Source organism: Salmo salar, chromosome 14 (assembly GCF_965601325.2).
Source record: "Salmo salar chromosome 14, fSalSal1, whole genome shotgun sequence".
Taxonomy (NCBI): Eukaryota; Metazoa; Chordata; class Actinopteri; order Salmoniformes; family Salmonidae; genus Salmo; species Salmo salar.
Window position 1 is genome coordinate 30,185,564 of NC_138304.1, and position 22,315 is coordinate 30,207,878.

The window sequence follows — 22,315 nt, forward strand, 5'->3', positions numbered from 1 at the left end:
TGCAGGAGGAAACAGGTACAAAAGTATCTATATCTACAGTAGAGTCCTATATCGACATAACCAGAAAGGCCGCTCAGCAAGGAAGAAGCCACTGCTCCAAAACCCCAATATAAAAAGCCAGACTACGGTTTGCAACTGTATATGGGGACAAAAATCGTACTTTGTGGAGAAATGTCCTCTGGTCTGATGAAACAAAAAAATAACTGTTTGGCCATAATGACCATCTCGAGGAAGGAAATGTATGTGGATATATTGAAGCAACATCTCAAGACATCAGTCAGGAAGTTAAAGCTTGGTCGCAAATGGGTCTTCAAAATGGACAATGACCCCAACCATACTTCCAAAGTTGTGGCAAAATGTCTTAAGGACAACAAAGTCAAGGTATTGGAGTGGCCATCACAAAGCCCTGACCTCAATCCCATAGAAAATTTGTGGGCAGAACTGAAAAGGCATGTGCGAGCAAGGAGGCCTACAAACCTGACTCAGTTACACCAGCTCTGTCAGGAGGAATGTGCCAAAATTCACCCAACTTATTGTGAGAAGCATGTGGAAGGCTACTCGAAATGTTTGACCCAAGTTAACCTGTTAGGGCTAGGGGGCAGTATTGACACAGCCGGATAAAAAACGTACCCGATTTAATCTGGTTACTACTCCTGCCCAGTAACTAGAATATGCATAGAATTATTGGCTTTGGATAGAAAACACCCTAAAGTTTCTAAAACTGTTTGAATGGTGTCTGTGAGTATAACAGAACTCATATGGCAGGCCAAAACCTGAGAAGATTCCATGCAGGAAGTGGCCTGTCTGACAAATTGTCTTGGCTCTTTTTATTGAAGACTGGGGATCTTTGCAATAACGTGACACTTCCTACGGCTCCCATAGGCTCTCAGAGCCCGGGAAAAAGCTGAACGATATCGAGGCAGGCTCTGGCTGAAACACATTATCGCTTTTGGCAAGTGGCCGATCAGAGTACTATGGGCTTAGGCGCGTGCCCGAGTCGACCGAATGCTTTATTTTCTTTCGTCTGTTTACCTAAACGCAGATTCCCGGTCGGAATATTATCGCTTTTTTATGAAAATAATGGCATAAAAATTGATTTTAAATAGCGGTTGACATGCTTCGAAGTACGGTAATGGAATATTTAGAATTTTTTTGTCACGAATTGCGCCATGCTCGTCACCCTTATTTACCCTTTCGGATAGTGTCTTGAACGCACGAACAAAACGCTGCTGTTTGGATATAACTATGGATTATTTTGAACCAAACCAACATTTGTTATTGAAGTAGAAGTCCTGTGAGTGCATTCTGACGAAGACAGCAAAGGTAATAACATTTTTCTTATAGTAAATCTGACTTTGATGAGTGCTAAACTTGCTGGGTGTCTAAATAGCTAGCCCTGTGATGCCGGGCTATCTACTGAGAATATTGCAAAATGTGCTTTCACCGAAAAGCTATTTTAAAATCGGACATATCGAGTGCATAGAGGAGTTCTGTATCTATAATTCTTAAAATAATTGTTATGCTTTTTGTGAACGTTTATCGTGAGTAATTTAGTAAATTCACCGGCAGTGTTCGGTGGGAATGCTAGTCACATGCTAGTCACATGCTAATGTAAAAAGCTGGTTTTTGATATAAATATGAACTTGATTGAACAAAACATGCATGTATTGTATAACATAATGTCCTAGGGTTGTCATCTGATGAAGATCATCAAAGGTTAGTGCTGCATTTAGCTGTGGTTTGGGTTTATGTGACATTATATGCTAGCTTGAAAAATGGGTGTCTGATTATTTCTGGCTGGGTACTCTGCTGACATAATCTAATGTTTTGCTTTCGTTGTAAAGCCTTTTTGAAATCGGACAGTGTGGTTAGATTAATGAGAGTCTTATCTTTAAAATGGTGTAAAATAGTCATATGTTTGAAAAATTGAAGTTTTTGCATTTTTGAGGAATTTAAATATCGCGCCACGGGATTACACTGGCTGTTGAGTAGGTGGGACGCAAGCATCCCACCTAGCCCATAGAAGTTAAACAATTTAAAGGCAATGCTACCAAATACTAATTGAGTGTATGTAAACGTCTGACCCACTGGGAATGTGATGAAAGCAATAAAAGCTGAAATAAATCACTCTCTACTATTATTCTGACATTTCACATTCTTAAAATAAAGTGGTGATCCTAACTGACCTAAGACAGTTACTAGGATTAAATGTCAGGAATTGTGAAAAACTGAGTTTAAATGTATTTGGCTAAGGTGTATGTAAACTTCCGACTTCAACTGTATGTTCAACTCATTACTGGAGCAAGCCACAACGGAAACCTCCCGGGTGCTCAGTAACCTCGCTACTACTGATGTGGGATCAACAATCCGCTGTTTGCCTTAGTCTGGAGATTTCGTGGAGGAGGTAAGGAAGGTGTTTGATTCCCATGTGTCCGGGAGAGAGGCGGCTCAGAAGTTACTTCATCAAGACTCCCGAAGTTTGGCAGACTACGCGGCTGGCTTTCGTACGCTGGCCGCCGAGAGTGCCTGGAACCCGGAGTCCCTGTTCGACACCTTCCTTTATGGATTATTGGAGGAAATCAAAGAGGAACTCACAGCCCGGGAGTTAACCAGGGACCACGACTCCCTCATAGCCTTGACTATAAGGATCGATGGCGCCTCCTGGAACACAGGAGGGAGAGAAGGTCTGTTCTCAGCCACACTCGCTCGTCCATGGTTTCACCCTCGCCTCCGAAGAACCCCGGAAGTCCCCGACACCTGCATTCCCAAGAGAATCCGAAATCACCCGAACCCCCTCTGGGATCATCTGGGACTAGCGGCTCATCTTCTCCTGATCCCATGCAACAGGGCAGGGCTAGATTGTCTCCTAGTGAACATTTACGCAGGCAGAGCGCCAACAGTTGCCTGTATTGTGGTACAACAGGACATTACATATCCACCTGTCCAGTAAAAGATCAGGCTCATCAGTAGGTACGGGAATGCTGGTGGGCCATACAGGGAGTCTCCAAACTCCCATTACTCACACTCCACTCCACGGTATCCTGCTGTGGGCTGACTGGTCAAAATCTCTCCGGGTGCTCATTGACTCTGGGGCTGACGAGAGCTTCATGGACGCTACCCTGGTATCTGAGCTGGGTATCTCTACTCAACTCCTCTCCATTCCCATGGATGCCAGAGCTTTGGACTGATGCTCCGTTGACAGGGTCACTCACAGTACGGTTCCCGTTAACCTGCGAGTGTCGGGTAATCACAGTGATTCCATACAGTTTCTACTAATTCAATCTCCTCATACACCTGTGGCTTTGGGATTTCATGGCTCCAGAGGCAAAACCCCCTGATTGACTGGGCCACTCGTTCTATCCTGGATTGTAGCCTGTTCTGCCATGCACATTGCCTTAAGGCAGCGCAGCTTGCCCTGGGACGTCGTTCTGCGGGCTTGTGAAAAGCCTTGGATCTCTCCGCGGTTCGCGCAGAGTACCAGGACCTCCGGGCGGTTTTCAACAAGGCTCGCGCCTCATCCCTTCCTCCGCATCGACCCTACGATTGCGCTATTGACCTCCTGCCGGACACCACACCACCTCGGGGGGCGGCTTTATTCCCTGTCTGGCCCGGAGACCAAGACCATGGTGGTATACATTGAGGACTCTCTAACTGCTGGGATCATGCATCCTTCATCTTCCCCTGCCGGCGCAGGGTTTTTTGGTAAAGAAGGACAAAACCCTGCACCTGTGTATCAACTACTGGGGCCTTAATGACATCACTGTAAAAAAATGTTACCCGCTTCCACTCCTCTCCTCAGCTTTTGAGCACCCCCAGGGGGCGACAATTTTTTGGAAGTTGGACTTTCGGAACGCCTACCACCTGGTTCAGATATGGGAAGGAGATGAGTGGAAGACAGCCTTCAACATGGCTAGAGGAGACTACGAGTACCTAGTAATGCCGTTTGGTCTGACCAACGCTCCTGCAGTGTTCCAGGCTCTGGTCAACAATGTGCTCCGTGACATGTTGAAATGGTTTGTGTTTGTCTATCTCGATGACATCCTTGTCTTTTCCCGGTCAGCTCAAGAGCATGTTCTCCATGTCCGACAAGTCCTCCAGCACCTCCTGGAGAACCAGTTGTTTGTTAAAGAAGATTTTTCCACTGTCTCCTTCTGGGATACGTCATCGCTGCAGGGAACATTCAGATGGATCCTGACAAGGTGAGAGCGGTTGTGGATTGGCCCCAACCCACATCCAGAGTGCAGCTGCAACGTTTCCTGGGATTTGCTCATTTCCACTGCCGCTTTATTCGACTCTACAACACCCTGGCCTACCCCCTCTTCACTCACCTCTCCTAAGGTTCCGTTCATGTGGTCCCCTGCTGCTGACCGGGCGTTTCTGGATCTGAAGCACTGTTTCAGCACTTCCACCATCCTGATTAATCTGGACCCATCCCGTCAGTTCGTGGTGGAGGTTGACGCCTCGGACATTGGAGTGGGGGCCGTCCTGTCCCAGCGTTCTGCCAGGACCAAAAGCTGCATCCTTGCGCTTTCTTCTCCCATCATCTCAATTCTGCTGGGAACTATGATGTGGGAAATCGGGAACTTCTGGCGGTCAAGACGGTGCTGGAGGTGTGGAGGCACTGGCTTGAAGGGCCGGAACATCCATTCTTAGTGTGGACCGACCATAAGAATTTGGAATATCTCCTCACTGCCAAGCGCCTCAACTCAAGGCAGGCTCATTGGGCTCTTTTAAAAATATATATATATATTTCACCTTTATTGAACCAGGTAGGCCAGTTGAGAACAAGTTCTCATTTACAACTGCGACCTGGCAAGATAAAGCAAGCAGTGCGACACAAACAACAACACAGAGATACACATGGAATAAACAAAACGTACAGTCAATAACACAATAGAAAAAAGTCTATATACAGTGTGTGCAAATGGCGTGAGGAGGTAAGGCAATAAATAGGCCATAGTAATTACAATTTAGCAAATTAACATTGGAGTGATAGATGTGCAGATGATGATGTGCAAGTAGAAATACTGGTGTGCAAAAGAGCAAAAAAGTAAATATGAGGTAAGATAGGATGGGCTATTTACAGATGGGCTGTGTACAGCTGCAGCAATTGGTTAGCTGCTCAGATAGCTCATGTTTAAAGTTAGTGAGGGACATATAAGTCTCCAACTTGAGCTATTTTTGCAATTCGTTCCAGTCATTGGCAGCAGAGAACTGGAAGGAAAGGCGGCCAAATGAGGTGTTGGCTTTGGGGATGACCAGTGAGATATACCTGCTGGAGCACGTGCTACGGGTGGGTGTTGTTATCGTGACCAGTGAGCTAAGATAAGGCGGAGCTTTCCCTAGCAAAGACTTATAGATGACCTGGAACCAGTGGGTCTGGCGACAAATATGTAGCAAGGGCCAGCCGACGAGAGCATACAGGTTGCAGTGGTGGGTGGTATATGGGGCTTTGGTGACAAAACGGATGGCAATGTGATAGACTGCATCCAGTTTGCTGATTAGAGTGTTGGAGGCTATTTTGTAAATGACATTGCCGAAGTCGAAGGATCAGTAGGATAGTCAGTTTTACAAGCGAATGTTTGGCAGCATGAGTGAAGGAGGCTTTGTTGCAAAATAGGAAGCAGATTCTAGATTTAACCTGTTGGGGCTAGGGGGCAGTATTTGCACAGCCGGATAAAAAAACGTACCCGATTTAAACTGGTTACTACTCTTGCCCAGAAACGAGAATATGCATATAATTAGTAGATTTGGATAGAAAACACTCTAAAGTTTCTAAAACTGTTTGAATGGTGTCTGTGAGTATAACAGAACTCATATGGCAGGCCAAAACCTGAGAAGATTCCATACAGGAAGTGCCCTGTCTGACAATTTATTGTCCTTCTGTAGCCTCTCTATCAAAAATACAGCATCTGTGCTGTAACGTGACATTTTCTAAGGCTTCCATTGGCTCTCAGAAGGCGCCAGAAAGTGTAATGAGATGTCTGCAGTCTCTGGGCAAAGAACAGCAGCAGAGTTTTTTTACTGGCCTGCCTGGGGACAGTGACACTGGAGATGCGCATTCATGTGAATTCTCCATTTTGTTCTTTCAGTCTTTGAACGAATACAACGTCGCCCGGTTGGAATATTATCGCTATTTTACGAGAAAAATCGCATAAAAATTGATTTTAAACAGCGTTTGACATGCTTCGAAGTACGGTAATGGAATATTTTGAATTTTTTGGTCACGAAATGCGCTCGCGCGTCGGATTGTGACCTGAACGCACGAACAAAACGGAGCTATTTCAATATAACTATGGATTATTTCGAACCAAAACAACATTTGTTGTTGAAGTAGAAGTCCTGGGAGTGCATTCTGACGAAGAACAGCAAAGCCGTCCAATCCAATTTTTCTTATAGTAAATCTGAGTTTGGTGAGGGCCAAACTTGGTGGGTGTCAAATTAGCTAGCTGTCATGGCCGGGCTATCTACTCAGAATATTGCAAAATGTGCTTTCGCCGAAAAGCTATTTTAAAATCTGACACCGCGATTGCATAAAGGAGTTCTGTATCTATAATTCTTAAAACAATTGTTATGTATTTTGTGAACGTTTTATGCTGAGTAATTAAGTAAATTCACCGGAAGTTTGCAGTGTATATGCTAGTTGCTAGTTCTGAACATCACATGCTAATGTAAAAAGCTGGTTTTTGATATAAATATGAACTTGATTGAACAAAACATGCATGTATTGTATAACATAATGTCCTAGGAGTGTCATCTGATGAAGATCATCAAAGGTTAGTGCTGTATTTAGCTGTGTTTTTGGTTTTTGTGACATATATGCTTGCTTGAAAAATGGCTGTGTGGTTATTTCTGGCTATGTACTCTCCTAACATAATCTAATGTTTTGCTTTTGCTGTAAAGCCTTTTTGAAATCGGACAATGTGGTTAGATTAACGAGAGTCTTGTCTTTAAAATGGTGTAAAATAGTCCTATGTTTGAGATCTTTGAATTATGACATTTTGTGGTTTTAAATTTGGCACTCTGATGTGTCACTGGCTGTTGAATAGTGCGGGACAATTTCGTCCCACCTACCCAAGAGAGGTTAATTTTGGATTGGAGATGTTTAATATGAGTCTGGAAGGAGAGTTTACAGTCTAGCCAGACACCTAGGTATTTGTAGTTGTCCACATATTCTAAGTCAGAACCGTCGAGAGTTGTGATGCTAGTCGGGCGGGCGGGTGCAGGCAGCGATCTATTGAAAAGCATGCATTTAGTTTTACTAGCATTTAAGAGCAGTTGGAGGCCACAGAAGGAGTGTTGTTTGGCATTGAAGCTCGTTTGGAGGTTTGTTAACACAGTCTCCAAAGAAGGGCCAGATGTATACAGAATGGTATCGTCTGCGTAGAGGTGGATCAGGGAATCACCCGCAGCAAGAGCGACATCGTTGATATATACAGAGAAAAGAGTCGGCCCGAGAATTGAACCCTGTTGTACCCCCATAGAGACTGCCAGAGGTCCGGACAACAGGCCCTCCGATTTGACACACTGAACTCTATCTGAGAAGTTGATTCTGCCGATAAGAATACAGTGATTGACGGAGTGAAAAGCCTTGGCCAGGTCGATGAAGACGGCTGCACGGTACTGTCTTTTATCAATCGCGGTTATGATATAGTTTAGTACCTTCAGCGTGGCTGAGGTGCACTCGTGACCAGCTCGGAAATCGGATTGCACAGTGGAGAAGGTACGGTGGGATTCGAAATGGTCAGTGATCTGTTTATTAACTTGGCTTTTGAAGACTTTAGAAAGGCAGGGCAGGATGGATATAGGTCTGTAGCAGTTTGGGTCTAGGGTGTCACCCCCTTTGAAGAGGGGGATGACTGCGGCAGCTTTCCAATCTTTAGGGATCTCGGACGATACAAAAGAGAGATTGAACAGACTGGTAATAGGGGTTGCAACAATGGCGGCGGATAATATTAGAAAAAGAGGGTCCAGATTGTCTAGCCCAGCTGATTTGTACGGGTCCAGGTTTTGCAGCTCTTTCAGAACATCTTCTATCTGGATTTGGGTGAAGGGGAAGCTAGGGAGGCTTGGGAAAGTTGCTGCACGGGTGCGGAGCTGTTGGCCGGGGTTGGGGTAGCCAGGAGGAAAGCATGGCCAGCCGTAGAGAAATGCTTATTGAAATTCTCGATTCTCCTTCAACCACTCCCTGTTCCTCATCGCCCCTGGTCCCATATATCCCTGGACTTTGTCACTGGTCTCCCTCCGTCAGATGGCAACACCACCATCCTTACTGTGGTGGATAGGTTTTCCAAAACTGCACATTTCATTCCCCTTCCCAAGTTACCCTCAGCCAAGGAGACGGCCCAACGTATAGTGCAGCACGTCTTCCGGATCCATGGACTTCCAGTCAACATGGTCTCTGATTGGGGTCCTGAGTTCTCGTCCAGGTTCTGGAAAGCATTCTGCACCCTCCATGGTTCATCGGCCAGCCTGTGCTCCAGGTTTCATCCCCAGTCCAACGGCCAATCGGAGCGAGCCAATCAGGACCTGGAAACTACTTTTCGCTGCCTCGTCTCTGCCAACCCCACCACCTGGAGCCAGCAACTTGTGTGGGTGGAGTACGACCGCAACTCCCTTCCCTGCTCGGCCACTGGACTCTCAACCTTCGAGTGTTCCTTGGGTTACCAGCACCCCTCTTCCCTGAGCAAGAGGAAGATGTCAGCATACCCTCGGCCCAGATGTTCATTCACCGCTGTTGGCATACCTGGAAGAGAGCTTGGTCCGCTCTTCTTTAGACCTCCTCCATGTCTCGGCGAGAAGCGGATCGCCCCCGGACCCTGGCTCCATGCTATCGACCCGGGCAGAGGGTGTGGCTGTCCACCCATGATCTGCCCCTCCAGGCGGAGTATCGAAAACTTTCCCCCTGTTTTATTGTTCCATTCCCCATCTTTAAAGTCCTTAGCCCCTCTGCTGTTCATCTTCTGTTGCCCCGTACCCTCCGTATACAGTACCAGTCAAAAGTTTGGACACACCTACTCATTCAAGGGTTTTTCTTTATTTTTACTATTTTCTACATTGTAGAATAATAGTGAAGACATCAAAACTATGAAATAACACATATGGAATCATGTAGTAACCAAAAAAGTGTAAAACTATCAAAATATATTTTAGATTTTAGATTCTTCAAAGTAGCCACCCTTTGCCTTGATGACACAAATACTCTACAGTATTTATACCTGCGTTTTCTGTTTGTCTGTTGCCAGTTCGTCTTGTCTCGTCAAGTCGTCCCAGCATGTTTTCCATGTGTTACCTGTGTTACTCTCTAGTTTTGTTTTCTAGTCTTCCCGGTTCCGACCTTTCTAGCTGCCCTGACCCTGAGCCTGCCTGCCGTTCTGTCCCTTGTTGACTCTGCCTTGGATTATGAACCTCTGCTTGCTCTCGTCCTGACCTTTTGCCTGACCCTATGTGATAATAAATATTCTGAGTACCGAACCATCCACCTCCTGTGTCTGCATTTGGGTCATATCCTGAGTCGTGATACTTTTTGAGGTGCAACGGGAGATGACAGATCCCTTATTGGAGGGCTAGTGTGCTTTGTTCCACCAAATGATAATCATTACCCTGTCTAAGTAGACAAGTGAATGGTGCTAGAAACCCACTATGCAGTGACGTTTGACTGAGGTAGCAAAACAACTGCACAACCACTGGGTTATTATAGAGCCTCATTTAATGAAGCGACTACAGAGCGGCAAAGAGGGAAGGAGAGAAAGAACAGAGAGAGGGAGGGATGGAAAGAGGGAGGGGAGATAGAAATAGGAAGGGAGATGGGGAGAAAGAGAAAGGGATATGGAGAGAAAGCGAGAGAGATATATACAGGAATTGAGAGAAGGCAGAGGGAGGGAGATGGGGAGAGAGAGAGAGAGAGAGAGAGAGAGAGAGAGAGAGAGAGAGAGAGAGAGAGAGAGAGAGAGAGAGAGATACATACAGGAATTGAGAGAGAGAGCAGATGGAGAGGGAGGGAGATGGGGAGAATGAGACAGTGAAAAGAGAGAGATAAAGAAAGCAGTGAGCGAGAGAAAGAGAAAAATCTGAGATGATTTCTGAGATGATAGCTACCAACACAGATGCCTTTCCACACTTAAAATGGAGACTATGACTAAAGAACCCAATTAAGGATCTTTCTTAGGGGAGCCATCTTGGGAGGGAGATGGGGGGGATGAGTCTTGGTGGGACGTGAGCCCTGGGCTACACACACTAATTAGACTGAGGCAGGGGGTGGAAGGGGGGAAGAGGATGTGAGATCCAAGCCTGTCACTGGGAGGGAGATGGGGTCCATGGAGCTCCACAGTCCCAGAAACAAAACAAAATTACTCTCACATTTAACTGCTTCACTTACGGACAAGAGTTTGAGTGGTGGAGCGATGATGCTACAGCACAGCAAACTCACTCATACAATACTCCTCTCTCTGTTCTCTGTCTCTCGCTCCTTTCCTCTCGCTGCTATAGCTACTTCAGTGACAGAGTGAATTTTAGGAGTAAATTTGAGGTTACTGTTAGATTTGAGTGGAAACTGTGACGCCGACAAAGAACAAAAACACTCTCACGTTTACCCACTTGTTTGGAGAGAGTCAGTCAGAATATTCACTTTTAATAGCCACACAATTGGTGTCATGTAACATTTGTACAAAATTGAAATGTCTAATAATTATTGTACATGTTCGAAAACGTATCTGTGAGGAACTGTTTAATCTGACGCTGTGAGGACCAGCTAGCCTCAACAGGGTTTTGTAAAACACGTTTAGAATCAGACATTTGCAAAGTGAATCTCTTTAAATAGGTAAATGAAACCTGGAATATATTTCTCATGCGGCGTTAATGACAAGCTTCATCAAAGTGTCAGAAAGTGAAATAGAAATACAAATGTGTGTGTGTTAGGGAACAGATCCGATGATGAATTCCTGCACTGAGCATCCCTTCCTCTGTTTGGTTTTAACTTTTCCCTGTAGTACAGCGAGCGGAGGAAGAAGAGAAAGAGAATGCCTCAAAGGCTTCTGGGAGTTTTTGTCATGTTTCCCTCCAGACACTGTGTTCGCATGTACACATCAGATCCACCCTTGGAGGAAGAAACAGAGGCACATACTCTACACACACACACACACACACACACACACACACACACACACACACACACACACACACACACACACACACACACACACACACACACACACACACACACACACACACACACACACACACACACACACACACACATTGCAGTGAGAAAATCCTCGTAGGATCATTAGGTTTGTCATGCTGTCTAATTCTGATCCACCTACAGTAGGAAAGTAGAACGCCACGTCCGTGTTACGTCGTTGCCATTCAACTCACAATGTTTACATCCCTTTTTACAGGGCTGGCGACTGTTTGTACAGCGTGTTTGTACATCATTATAAATACATTTAAATATTAATTATAGCGCATCACAAACACACAGTTGTGCCCTTTTATTCACTTTTATTTTGCTGCTCAACTTTTTGAAATGGTGACAGCATTGTGAGCACCTGGGGTGATGAAGAGAAGAATGGCTTGTCATTTAAAAAGAAAAAAACAGAAGTTCAAATGCATGTGAAGCTGTCACACTTGGCAAATGAAGATAGTGTATTCTCAAAAAGTGAAATGTAGATCAGCCTCAGAGTGGAAAGTTGTTAGGGACATGGTGCACTCAAGGTGGGGGCATATCCCAAATGTGCACATTCTAAAAATCAATCTTCATGGGAATTATAGTCCCAATGTACCGTGTCAGAATAATGCTTTACCTCGTTTCAGTTTCTCAAAGACGGCGAGAGACCCAAAAACACAAATAAATATCACACTCCAAAAAACACTGACAAACGTAACACTAAATAATATAATGTAATATTGTTTAAATAATATTTTGTGTGATGACTGCGTATATTTGGCTCTCGCAGACTTTGAGAAATGACCCTAAAATTGTTATCCGGTCTACAGTAGCATGGGCTATGCTATTACATATGCTAATGCAATAATATCATTAGTAATACAGCAAACCATGGTGATTATTTCTGCTCTATTTCCGAGATATATTTTCCCCCAATTGTTAAGCATTTTCCCCAGAAATTATGGATGTCACGACATGCATCGCTGTTTACACTAACACGGCGACACAGCAGCTAATACATTTCCTTAATTTAAAACAGAAAAATCGGTCACAGCTTGGCAATAATGGCTATCACACACAGAGGAAAAAGGAGGATGTAATTTGTGAGAAGAAGTAGTACAACATGATACAGACGTGTTCTTGTGACTTGTAGCACTCATTACAGAGCTGGATCTTTGGACCGAGCATCGGCGTCTTTGAAGGAATCCTTTTAAAAGACACTCCAATTAAGGTGGGTGTCCTGCGGGTATCTAATGAAAGAGGGAGAAGGAGAAGTCCTAGTGTACCAATTGACTACCCAGTCACTCCCCTCCTCTCATCTGTCAATTGGAGCAGGACATACACGACTTCCAAGGAATGATAATGAAAGTGTAGGATAGAAAAGAGCCCCAGCCAAGAGGAACGAGGGGGAATCTCATCCCAGAAAAAATGTAAAAATGTAAGTGGAACCGCAAAATGAACTTCCACTTATAGAAAGATTTAAGCTGTGGCTAATTCACTGCCACCACCATCAGTTAATATATCTGCCTCATTAACCCAGTGGAATAGTAGAGCATTGTCAGTGACTCAGTGCCTTATGTAATAAGGAAGAGACATCCAAAGAACGAGAAAGAGAGAGAGAGAATGAGAAAGAGAAAGAAAGAGAGAAAGAAAGAGAGAGAGAGAGAAAGAGTGAGAGAGCAGGGAGACCATACTGGAGACCACACCACAGCTAGCCCTGATAGCACCAGCACTGAACCATTGGCCCTCCCCATCAGTACCTCATGCAATATCTCCTCTCCATATTTTAATGGGATGGGGGAAGGGGAGATGTGACCATGCTGGTCATTTATGAACATTTTAACATCTTGACCATGTTCTGTTATAATATCCACCCTGCACAGCCAGAAGAGGACTGGCCACCCCTCATAGCCTGGTTCCTCTCTAGGTTTCTTCCTAGGTTTTTGGCCTTTCTAGGGAGTTTTTCCTAGGGAGTTTTTCCTAGCCACCGTGCTTCTTTCACATGCTTTGCTTGCTGTTTGGGGTTTTAGGCTGGGTTTCTGTACAGCACTTTGAGAATATCAGCTGATGTACGAAGGGCTATATAAAAATAAATTTGATTTAAAAATAAATTTGATGTGGTGTGTGGAGGGTGGGGACAGGTCTCAGAGGGTTTCTGGAAACAATGGTGGTCTAGGGGAGAGCAGAGTCTCTTCTGGACTGTGGATTCTGGGTCACCGAGGCCCAGGAGTCAGTCAATCTGTCCGGTCCGAGGGGGTGGCCGGGTGGGGGGTCCTGGGAGGGCTGGTTAGACGGATGCTCTCCCATCATCCATCTCGACAGGCTGGCGAAAATTGTCTACCCCTCGCAGGGTAGAGTTCACAGGGGGAGGCGGTGTGGGAGGATGGGAGGACAGTGGGGGAGAAGAGGGGAGGCGGTGGGGGAGAGGGGAGTGGCCCTGCATACCTATCACAGCCTTTGGTCTGTTTCAGGGAATCTCAGCAGCAAATTAATCAAATATCATTGCTGCTTCCCTTTACCTGCCTACCATGGCAGACAGGTCTCCCTCTCCACTCCTCTCCTCTCTCCCTCCTGCCTGCTTCCCCTATCCTCTCTCCCCCCTGCCTGCTTCCCCTCTCCTCTCTCTCTCCCTGCCTGCAGTAACCCCCTGACCTCTCTGACTACAGTGAGAGATGAGGAGCCGAGGTAGCAAGAGAGTGGGCCAGAGTGTCAGGGTGTAGGAGGAGAGAGAAACTCAAAACTCCAGGTAGACCAGGCAGAGAGAGAAGCAACATCCATCTCCTCATCGCTGGATGACAGCTTCACTACAGAGAGATTGACAAATTACTTCACCATGTTAGGGAGACATTTTTGAGTAGTGATATAAAAAACAACATCCCGAAACAAACAACTCGTATACGGTACATAAACTTTGACGAGCATTATGCCGCAGTATGGATGCAGTAGAAAAGAGACATCTAGAGTTGAAGTCAGAAGTTTACATACACTTAGGTTGGAGTCATTAAAACTCGTTTTTCAACCACTCCACACAATTCTTGTTAACAAACTATAGTTTTGGCAAGTCGGTTTGGACATCTACTTTGTGCATGACACAAGTCATTTTTCCAACAATTGTTTACAGACAGATTATTTCACTTATAATTCACTGTATCACAATTCCAGTGGGTCAGAAGTTAACATACACTAAGTTGACTGTGCCTATAAACAGCTTTCAAAATTCCAGAAAATGATGTCATGGCTATAGAAGCTTCTGATAGGCTAATTGACATCCTTTGAGTCAACTGGAGGTGTACCTGTGGATGTATTTCAAGGCCTACCTTCAAACTCAATGCTTCTTTGCTTGACATCATGGCGAAATCAAAAGAAATCAGCCAAGACCTCAGAAAAACAATTGTAGACCTCCACAAGTCTGATTCATCCTTGGGAGCAATTTCCAAATGCCTGAAGGTACCACATTCATCTATACAAACAATAGTACGCAAGTATAAACAACATGGGACCACCCAGCCGTCACAGAATGGAGACGTCACAGAATGTGTATTTAGCTGAGGTGTATGTAAACTTCCGACTTCAACTGTATATTCTAGAAACATTGTCCACGCTGTACAACACATTGTAGGTCTACAAAGAAAAATGTAATTTTCTTTGAAAACATGTGTCTTCATTATTAAAAATAAGGAACTCCAGGCGGAGTCAGTGGATGGTCTTGGTGTTAATAAACTGCTTGTGTAACTTATAGAATGTGAATGTATGTAATGCTGTGTTCTGAATGTATGTTTAAGTGTGATAAGCCTGTGTGTGTGTGTGTGTGTGTGTGTGTGTGTGTGTGTGTGTGTGTGTGTGTGTGTGTGTGTGTGTGTGTGTGTGTGTGTGTGTGTGTGTGTGTGTGTGTGTGTGTGTGTGTGTGTGTGTGTGTGTTTGAGCATGTGTGCACACGTGTGTGTGTGTCTATGTGTGTATGCACCCACTTGGGGTTGCTTCAAGAGCATGCCATGGCACAGGTTGAATTTGATGATCATCTTATCCCCTATGCTCAATACATGCTCTCCTTTTCACAGCCCTCTGCTCCACAACAAAGTGCCATAGATCTTTCATGTTTGCTCTCCGTCTCTTCACAAAGGGTGTAAAACAATATAAGCATGAAACAACACCTCCGGGAGCTGGATCCCAAAACATGTCAGAGTAAAAAGTAGGAAAAACATCCCCAGGTTATTTGAGATTGTTTACAGGTACTTGTAACAACCCTGGCTATAGCGAAAACACTCAAAACACTCGTTCCAATGAGAGATGAAGTGGGATAAATCAGATGCTGTTTGCCATGTTGTGTAGAGAGATAGAGAACACACACAAGACGTGTTAGTTAAACACACTACTTTTTAGTTACTAATAACCTTGTCCTCCATGAGGAACCTGTATGTTGGTGGGTGGTGCATCAACACTTGTTTTATTCATGCTGGTCTGTTCTGTAGACTCAACTGACCGGTAGATAATAATCACATTCACCTTCCTCCTGGCACACCATGGATATGTGTTTACTGGCTGAATCTCAATATAAACTGTCTGATCAATGCTAAGCTAAAACCTTGGATTCACCCTTCCATCTGCTGGCTAGATGCTAATACTGAGCTTGCTCCACCAATCTGTGTAAGTGGTGGTTGGGGTTAGAGGTCAGTAGTATGATGTTCGGTACACTCTTAGAAAAAAAGGTGCTATCTAGAACCGAAAAGGATTATTTGGCTGTCCCCATAGGATACCCCTTTGAGTAACCCTTTTGGTTCCAGGTAGAACTCTTTTGGATTTTATTTAGAACCCTATCTACAGAGGGTTCTACATGGAACCCAAAAGAGTTCTCCCTGGAACCAAAACGGCTTCTATCTGGAATCAAAAAAGGGGAGAGTATACTAGCGGGTTTCACAAGGTGCTTGGACATACGAACATTTTAATTGTCTCTACTCAGATGGATATATTCATATATGTTAGGGTCCTTGGTTCTCAACTATGAGAGATAAAAGTGGTACTGCTAGAAAATTAAAGATTTGTACAAGGAACTAGGAAAGATGTGGCATGATCTGCCAGGATACAATTCCCTCAAATATGATCGAGCTGCTTAAAAACAACAAAATGATGACTGAAATTATGTCATTTTGTTTAAGTACTCTGAGGATAGTGGGAAGAGATGACTTGCAAATGGATTATCTCTACAATGTTGAACATTTCAAAGAGTCCAAATTCTAACTATGTTGAAGGGCAGATATGGCATCCCTAAAGTCACAGATCATATTTAGCTATGAGTGCCTCCTCTGTGATTACGAGGCTGGGAGTTGCTGGCATATTATTGACTGAAGTGTGTTTTTTTCTCTGTACAGTATAGTTAATACTCCCCAAAAAGCACATTCTCCTAATCCTTCTAATTCCAGATATGTAAGGTCTAATAAGCAAATCAAATCATTCTGTATCTGTTGATCACAAATTCGTTTGGAAACCAACTGGAGTAATTCTGTCTGAGTCTCCCAGTCTCAACCGGGACAGAGAGGAGGCAGGGTGTAATGTGTGTATGTGTGTGTGCTCCTGCTTGCATATGTATGTATGTATGTGTGTGAGTGAGTGAGTGAGTGAGTGAGTGAGTGAGTGAGTGAGTGAGTGAGTGAGTGAGTGAGTGAGTGAGTGAGTGAGTGAGTGAGTGAGTGAGTGAGTGAGTGAGTGAGTGAGTGTGTGCTTGGTGGTGGTGTCCACTACCAGGGCTAAGTTTGGGTTTACCTGTAGCTCGGTCTGGAAGAAGAACTTCTGTGGGCACGGGGAGCAGTCATATATCTTGTCCTCCTGGCCATGAGCTGAGAAGATGTGTTGCTGGAGCTTGCTGGCCTGGACAAATACTATAGACAGAGCGAGAGGGAGAGAGAGAGAGGGAGAGAGGGAGGGAGAGAGAGAGGGAAAGAGAGGGAGAGAGAGAGAGAGGGAGAGAGAGGGAGAGAGGGAGGGAGGGAGGGAGAGAGGGAGGGAGAGAGAGAGGGAAAGAGAGGGAGAGAGAGAGAGAGAGAGGGAGAGAAAGAGAGGAAGAGGAAAAACAAAAATGAGTTTCTTTTTTGAAATCATAGTAAAATATTGAAAATGTTGCTAACAAAACAAATACAGCTATCAGGAAATAACGGCAAATGCAAAATAAACCACAATGACATAGGCTAAAAGAGACAGAAACAAAAAAGAGAAACAAATGATTGTAAAGCCAATATATATGCTTCGACAATAGCTAGGAAAACGCACTAAATCCTTGCGCCTGAATATGTTGTACGGACAATAAAGGACACTATGATGTCAGTAATTAAGAAAAAAACAAGTGAACTTTGATAGGCCTATCTAACAATCTTTGAACAGAGTGGTCATACCCGGCTGTGCTGCTACAGTACAGTGAGCTAGGACATAATGTTAGGAGAATAATGATGATCTTTATTTAGAAATACTGTGGGGACAACAAACTAGAAAATAAACAACCACAGAAGAAATTGGCATTGCTTCGTGCAAAACATGGCCTCCATTACTCTACATCGCTAATGATATCGACAATATAAATATTCATGCAGATGCACTATTTATTTATGCAGACTAAGACTACAGTCACTATGATATAAACACATACACGCATACAACTTGCCTAGCACTTAAAATATATAAATATATACTATGCATTTGTGCTTTAATTAAGCCATAGATAGTCCACGTTGCTACAGTAGACTAGGGAGATGGGTATATGCGTGTGTGCTTGTCTGTGTAATTTGTGTGTGTGTGTGTGTGTGTGTGTGTGTGTGTGTGTGTGTGTGTCTCTTCTGTGTTCTCAGAGGGGCACTTCAAACATGGCGTTTGTTATCCCAGACCCCTGTGCTTTAAGGAAGTACGTACCGGCTGTCTACTCTCTAAGGTTTGGCTGCTTCCGAAAAGTTACCATGTGGAGCCAGGCTTCATTTGAATTTCTTAACGGCTCAAAATAACTTTTCTCTTAATGCATGCACCGCCTGGGCTGAGGGGCTGAGGCCCGCAGGGAGGTGAATGAAAAGCAGCCGCTAAAGGTGAGGTGTTTATTTGAGAGCACTTTGGGGTCGCTTCAGCCCATTTGCCCCTGATGGGAGCCACACTGCAGCGCACGGGCGCATGGCGGAGCTCGCAACATCAACATGTCCCAATTTGAGTGCACCAGGGAGAGCTGATATTAATTATTGAGCTGTATATGCCTGAGGCTCACTTAGCTCCGGCAAACAGACACCAGGATGGCCGCCACCTACGGTCCTTCATTTTTTTTTTTAAATAAACGTTTATATATCTCCAGCTAGTGCTTTACATCCAGAGTGACAGACACTGCCTGGCTACTAATATCTCAGTGACAGCTGTCTGTGGTACACGACTAAACTAAACACCGTGTTGAACACTGATATGAACAAAGTCACACTAATGAACCAACAAACAACGCTACAGCTATGGTTATGGCAGACTTTTAAAAACACAAGGACAAACAGACAGAGATAGAGACAGCTTGCTGGATGTTCTATTCACAACAGCCTTGTTTTATCCCAAGGTTAACTACAACATGAGAATATCCAACGCTTTAAATATACAACTACTTTGTTCTAAGAGGCTACAATGATTGTGGCTTTGATTGTGTTTTTGACATATTTTTTTTAACTGAAAATAGGCTAGCAGACAATAGCTGCAACAGTGAGTTATCAGTCTTGGACTGGGAGGCAGAGAAATCACTACGACAAAAAAAAGCTTCAAGACTGGGAGGCATCACTACAGACCCAGGTTTGATCCCGGGCTGTATCACAACCGGCCGTGATCGGGAGTCCCATAGGCCGGCGCACAATTGGCCCAGCGTTGTCCGGGTTAGGGGACTTTACAAGTAGGCCGTCATTGTAAATAACAATTTGTTCTTAAATTACTTTCGTAGTTATAAATAAACACTTTCATCTGGGGGTTAGGTTGCAAATCCCACACCTGCCTACCTACAATACAGTACACAAGAGAGGTGTCAGGTGTGCTCCTCATATCATGATGTTAACATGTCTTCTGACCTTGTTCATACATCAATATTCAGTGGGTTGATGTCATCGCTACGTTTGTACCAATCCTTGAAACATATCCCTGGCAAATATGCATTCACAGCTTGATCATCAGAAATTGTAACACTATGAGTAAAAAGACCAAGTGGGCTAATTGGGGAGTGTTGTCTAACTTTTTATTTAGCTCTTATAATGCATTTTCCCCCAGGTTTACATTCACCCTATTTGTAGGTTTTACTATATGATTTCTTCTATCATCTGCTTGCATGCACCTCCCCTATATCAAGGTGTTTTGGAGGTTCCATTATGCACTTCACTTTCCACACATTAACTATACCACAGGCCAATATAGTCTACCAGTCTGTCTATCCTGCCCTCTATCCACCTTTCATAGTACATTTTAGTCATTTAGCAGACACTCTTAACCAGAGCAACTTACAGTAGTGAATGCATACATTTCATAAATGTTTTCTCCATACTGGTCCCCCATGGGAATCAAACCCACAACCCTGGTGTTGCAAACAACATGCTCTACCAACTGAGCTACACGGGACAATGGTGGTAGGTGGATAGTTTGTCCAGATCTGCAATATGCTAACTAACAATGATACCACACGCAAAATCATTCAAAGCTGCAACAATGTTCAGTATAAGCGGAGAGGCAGCTCCAAAAGCTCCCCTACTGATGTTGTTTAGGGACAGTTATCCTACCTAGACTAGCCTACAACACCACATAGCAATGAGTAATTGCCTTATTGTTTTCAAGTGAGTACAACATTCTACTCTAGGCTGTAAACTGCAGTGAAATTGTCATTTGAATAACGGTACAAAGCCCTGTGATTTGAATATTTCATTCTATTAATTCAATTTGGATCAGTTGTGGGTCTACTCTGGACAGTTTATAAGGCATATAAAGGCACAATACCAGGCCAGTCTGGCTGTATTTTAAGTACTGAGATGCGCTGTCTGTTGCGGATCATCATTCTCCTAAGTCGTGCTATAATAATGTGATCACATATGCTCCCAGCAGGCCCAGTTATTCAGGAAAGCGTCATGCGTTTTCTGCCTCCTCTCCGATCCGAGCAGCTATTCCTTGCGCACCTAGAACCTAACACTTCAATATAGCCTAAATATTTGTCATTTATCTTTTAAAATGTATTACATTTGAGGGGAGACAGGTAGCATAATGTTAAGAGCGATGGGCCAGTAACCAAAAGGTCGCTGGTTTGAATCCCTGAGCAAGGTGGAAAAATCTGCATTTCTGCCCTTGAGCAAGACAATTAACTGCCAACAACACCTGCTCCCCAGACGCTAATGACATGGATGTGGTTTAAGTCAGCCCCCTTCACCTCTCAGATTCAGAGGGGTTGGGTTAAATTCAGTTGAATGCATTCAGTTGTGCAACTGACTTGGTAACCCCTTTCCATAAACACGTTTTAATCTGATTAAGCTTCTTCAAAAGTCTCCTGTAGGCTTCATGCGTACATTTGTTCAAAATATAATTCAGGCATCCAAACTGTCCAGATTGTGGTGTTAAAAATGCAAATCATGATGTTGAAGCACCCAAAGTCAGTAAGCTTTGCTTATTGGTTGTGGTGCGTTGGCACAGAAACTGTTGGTGGAAAATTTGTTGCATATATAATTATAAATATAACATTAAAATGTTGAAAATCTGATTTCCACCTAACTGATCATTGTCTACAGCTGGCTCTGATCGTAGTGTGGGTCTAATGAAACAGGCCGGGAGAGCTGTGGTGGTCGGCGAACCCTCAATCTTCTGGCCCGTAGCCTTGTATGTAATCGACTGTGCCACAAAAGCATGCCGAAGTGGCAAAGTCGATATCCACATTTATAAACACAGGGTCACTAAAGTTATTGTTATTTGTGGTCGGAAACATTAGTTTGAGTTAATTTTATGAGGGGGAGGGTATGCAAAAATGTTTTACAGTACAGGGCGAGGGTTGTGAGAAAATATTTTTAACATTGGGGAAGTGGGCACATTTTTTATGACACTGAGTTTTGGCACCTCTCGTTTAGAACTATCCCTATCAATGGCTACACAGGGCCATAGTAATAGCAGAGAGAGGAAGCAAGATACAGAGCAAGAAACCGAGAGGCAGAGGCAGGGAAAGAGAGGGCGAGAGAGAGACAGGGAAAGAGAGGGAGAAAGAGACAGGGAAAGAAAGGGAAAGAGAGAGACAGGGAAAGAGAGGGAGAAAGAGACAGGGAAGGAGAGGGAGAGAGAGACAGGGAAGGAGAGGGAGAGAGAGAGGGAAAGAGGAAGAAAGACGGGGAATAGAGGGAGAGAGAGAGAGTGAGAAAACAAGTGCGTTCGAAAGAGTGCGAGCGAGTGCGAGAGAGAGCGAGGAATACGACTTTGTGGACTTTTCTGGCTGTGTGAGTGGAGGCCGAATGAGTGAGCAGGTCTGGGGCTGGTCTGAGCTGAGGCGGCGGGGCGGAGGGGCCAAGGTCTCCTGGCTGTCGGGGATATTAAGCCCTCTGATTAGATCTCAGGGGCCTCCGCCATGGCAGACGTCTCCTTTACTACGGGCCCCAGCACGGGCCCCAACTCATCTTTATTTTGGCAGGGTGGACGGTGCTCTCTGCAGGCTGTCTCTCTTTCTCACTCACTCTCTCTGAACATACATCACCAATACTAAGCTGTTTGTGGGAGAAAAGTTGATCCTGCTTTTATTCTCCCTTTCATCTTTTTTATGTATTTATTTATCTGTTTTATTTACTTGTGTTTCACACCCAGGAGTTCATGATAGGACAGCTATAGATTTTCTGGCAACGTGAGTCAGTACTCTCAGATTGATGTCATTTCATTGTTAGTAATAAGCTTAATTTTGAGATGGGCAGTTCATAGAAGGAATGAAAGGAATGCACTACAGAAATCACTTTCTATTTCCAATAAAAGACAAAGAACATCCTGGAGTTTTATGACTTTCATTCGCCTACTGTGACATAAGGGGGGGAACACCCACAACACTTTCTCCTGTTTTGTTTGTCTTAATATTCCCAATCACATTTTCCCTGGCAGCCCCCCGTAGCTCCTAAGGGTGCGGGAAGAGCAGACACTTCTAACTGCAGGCTCACCCAT

General features: G+C 44.3%; 1 protein-coding gene across 6 annotated transcripts in view; it reads right to left on the reverse strand.

The window, feature by feature from the left end:
* Window positions 1-22,315, reverse strand: part of LOC106569178 (zinc finger protein 521) — a 169,254-nt gene that overhangs the window by 13,070 nt on the left and 133,869 nt on the right. For all 6 annotated transcript variants that reach the window (XM_014140256.3, XM_014140254.3, XM_014140250.3 and 3 more), the window contains exon 7: window positions 16,922-17,037. In XM_014140256.3, coding sequence (XP_013995731.1) covers window positions 16,922-17,037 — 116 coding nt within the window. The remainder of the gene's footprint in view (window positions 1-16,921; window positions 17,038-22,315) is intronic.